We start from the raw sequence: 3,782 nt of genomic DNA on the forward strand, positions 1-3,782 counted from the left end.
AAATGTAAGTTAAAATATATCCATAATAATTGTCATTTTTCTAAATGAGTTGTGCTAGATGTTTGAAAAATGTGGTAGTTGAAATGGGAAATTTATCTAGCTAGGCTGTGATATCCTGCAGTTAAAATGACAGCTAGGGTAGTATCGCTCTGATCTCTGCACGATGAAGTAGCAGGAGTGAGTTGGCATTTGCGAATCTAAAAAAGATTTGTTCTCAGGTGATGAGCTGTAGTAGTGCAGCTGCAGCATAGCATTCAGTGCAAGAACAACATGAGTATTTTAGTAATTGTCATATGATCACGGAAATCTAGGGGTAAAAGATAGATTTTCTGCTGTGTGGGGTTGTTAAACTATAGGCTATTCTCATCAGAGATATATCACATCCAGAAAAAAAGTTTATGCAAAACAACCTGGAAAACAAGTTCGTGTGGTCATCCAATTAAGCCTACCACGTTGTCACCAATACTCGTCTTCTATCGCAAAAAATTGAAGTAATTAATTGGCCCTTGAGGTGATATCTGAACGCCCAACCTTCTTCGTTGAGACCGTCAGAGTCAGCTTTAAGATCAAGATCTTTGATCTTAGCGAGCAAGGATTCCCTCTTGAGTCTCGTTGCTATCTGCAGATGAATTGTCGATCTGGTGCTGCAATAGGTAAATAGCATCCCAGCACTTCCTAAGCTCGGTATTGTGGTGCGTGATGGTTTCTTCACGAGGGCGGTCTAGGTTGCCTATTGTTAGGTGTGGTTTCTAAGATCTTTCTTGCTTGGCTTTGAGTTGGTGGTGCCCTCTACCCTCTCAAATGTCGTTTCACTTATAACTAACTTTTTAAGAGGGTTTAATCATCACCTTGTATCTCCGTTTGGGCTTTATTTATAAAGCGGCACGAAACCAGATTGGAGGAGTAATTTTGTGAATCAGAACTGATCAGCATGGCCATAATCCATAATAAACTCCAACTGAATTTGTAGCCTTGTGACATAGAGAATTACCTAAGGTGAATTCATCCTTGCCAATCGGTCCCATCTCAAAAGTGCTATCTCGGACACCGAGCAACATTCCTAATTCCGACGCCGAAAGTCACCGGGAGTGAAATTTATCACCTCTTTCCATGCTTCTAAACTCTTGATCTGAGAAGAACTTCTTAATTGTTTCTTCGAGGTAGATGGTATCATCCCTTTCATTTATTTTCCCTACCCTTCCTAGACGAATCCTTCTATGTTCCAGCTGAAGCGTTCATGGTAAAACTATCGTATTATGTGCTTGAAGGGTCCATGTCTTCCTTAAGTTTAGGCTTCTCGTTGTCAAGTGTTTCTTTGCTGGCAGTGTCGCTTTGGTTGCTATCATGTCAATTGGGATAGGGTTCGACTCGGACTCTTCGATTCGTCCTCCCCTTGGTGATGGCCTGATCTATATTACGCGAGCTTGAACTTCTTTTTGGCTTCTAGTTCTTCTTTTATTTTTTGGCTTCGGTCATAGTTAAAGGAAACAAAGGATTGTATTCAAGGAGGGTTGAGGGGATAAAAAGATATTCTCATCAAGTATAGTGCCAATAAATACTTACAAAGTTTCATTATATGATTCAATCCTGCAAATCAAATAAGCCGCATACGAAAAATATAAAAAATCAATTGAAGCGAAAAATGTCCAAAATTTTGAGATACAGAGAATCAAGGCTATGTTTTATATAAAAACATGTAATTGGACATCTAAAAATCATAAACTACGAGTCAAAGTTAAAAAAGTTCAGCTACAAAATTATCTATGAAAATATGTAATAGTACACTATTTATTATAGTTCTAGTGCAACAAAATGAAGTCACCTTATGAGATCATCTTGTTTGGTGCTTCTCTTCTAATTTGCGAGGCAGGTCTCAAGAAAGATGCTCGCAAGGAGATGCTTGATTTGGGAGCTTCAAAGCTGATGCAAGGTACAAACGATATGTTCTCCAATCAGGGATGATGTTATGGGACCATGCCGACACCCAATTTGTTTGATGATCAATGCCGCATGACGATGGTGGAAGGGTGTTTGTGAGCTATGTGTTGCCTCATGGTTTAAAAGTACTTGAAACTTTGATGCCGATGGTTTTGGGTATGGTCTATTTTGAGCTTTGCCTCTGTACCAGTACTTCGTGAATGTAGTTTATGCTGAGGTGGTAATAAGTTCTCGTCCCATAGTGGCCATTCAATGGCAAACACTGCAGGCTTCGTGCTACTGCCTAAAGCCCCCAACCCTCTTCTAGTTCCCTCCCTACGAGGGGCGATCTTTTTGGATCCTACAAACAAGTAATCTCCTTTTTAAGAAACGAAAATCATATGTACTATTTTATAAAAAAATGTGAAAAATCTGTATGTAGCCAATAATTTTCAAATATTAGTTTCAAATATTTTGTATTTTGAGCTGCACAAAGATAACAAACATGTGGATCTGAGTATGTATATGTTCAAATCTTTGAATTTTATTAGATTTGTCTTTTTTATGTAGACTACAATACAAAATATTCCTCATTGCGATTTTGAATACTTGGAGGTTACACCATTTACAACCAGATTTTTTTTTACAGATTTATAATTTTTTTTGTATTTTTTAAATGAAGGGTGCACTCGAGCTCGGGAGCCAAGAACACATCCTGCCTCCTTACCTTCTTCAAATTGTAAGTTTGTTCGAACATGATATGTCTGTTGCTTGAAAACGATAGAAGCCATGTTGAAAAAAAAATCTAGCACAGCAATAATGCATCCATTTTATTTAAAATAAGAATGAACAGAAAAATATAGTGCATTGATTTGATCAATTAACAACAAGAATAGACTGAGGGCCGGAGAGAGAGATCACGAGGAGGTGGCTCAAAGCTAGAGGCAACTACCACAGGAAGTCTCCCAACTCTCTCCTCTATATAAGCATCCCAGCCGCATTCTTTGCACCACCCAAACCAAGCCAAGCCAACCATATCAGCAGCCACAAATCCGGGTCTCTTCAGTGCCCGATTCGACCAGCAATGGAGGAGCAGGGCAGGGCGAGCAACAAGATCAGGGACATCGTGAGGCTGCAGCAGCTCCTCAAGCGGTGGAAGCGTATGGCGGTGGCGCCCGGAGGAGGCAGGGGCGGCTCCAAGAACGGTGGCGGCGTCGTGCCGAAGGGTTCCTTCGCTGTGTACGTGGGCGAGGAGCTGCGGCGGTTCGTGATACCCACCGAGTACCTGGGCCACTGGGCGTTCGAGGCCCTGCTCCGGGAAGCGGAGGAGGAGTTCGGGTTCCGGCATGAGGGCGCGCTCCGGATCCCCTGCGATGTCGAGGCGTTCGAGGGCATCCTCCGCCTCGTCTCCGGCGGCAAGAAGGACGACGGCGCCGGGATGTGCGACTGCTCCTGCTCCTCCGAGACCGAGATCTTGTGCAGATGACGCCTGACGCAGTGGACTCTGAAGGAGTTCTTGCCCACTTCTGTCACAGATTTTTTTTCCCTCTCTCTTTTCTTGCGTTCTCCCGTTCTTTCTTCTCGGTTTTAGCTGAAGAAAGAGGAAGAAGTTGCGACTAGTTTGGTCTGTAATTTGTATACCGGGAAGTGACGATGAAGAATTGTTCTAATCTAATGCAAAAACTTAGGCAATTGATCTTGTTTGTTGTGTTCCCGTGCGGTTTACATTCCCCTTCTTGCTTCACAAACTGAAACCATATTTTTTTTTCATATTGAAACGGAAACCAATTAAGCCACCGAACAGTGCCATACACTTCAGATGTTCCCTTTGCTTCAAAGTTGAGCATGATCAACAGTGAAATGAA

At 42.0% G+C, this 3,782-nt stretch overlaps 1 protein-coding gene across 1 annotated transcript; it reads left to right on the forward strand.

Moving 5' to 3' along the window:
- Positions 1-3,001: 3,001 nt before the first annotated feature.
- On the forward strand, positions 3,002-3,403 carry LOC124684100 (auxin-responsive protein SAUR50-like). The gene has a single exon (XM_047218495.1). The coding sequence runs from the start codon at positions 3,002-3,004 to the stop codon at positions 3,401-3,403; it is 402 nt and encodes a 133-aa protein (XP_047074451.1).
- The last annotated feature ends 379 nt before the right edge of the window (positions 3,404-3,782 follow it).

Source organism: Lolium rigidum, chromosome 1 (assembly GCF_022539505.1).
Source record: "Lolium rigidum isolate FL_2022 chromosome 1, APGP_CSIRO_Lrig_0.1, whole genome shotgun sequence".
Lineage (NCBI taxonomy): Eukaryota > Viridiplantae > Streptophyta > Magnoliopsida > Poales > Poaceae > Lolium > Lolium rigidum.

Bases quoted from the DNA above. Each gene is read 5' to 3' on its own strand.
- LOC124684100 (XM_047218495.1), top strand. From the start codon at position 3,002: ATGGAGGAGCAGGGCAGGGCGAGCAACAAGATCAGGGACATCGTGAGG.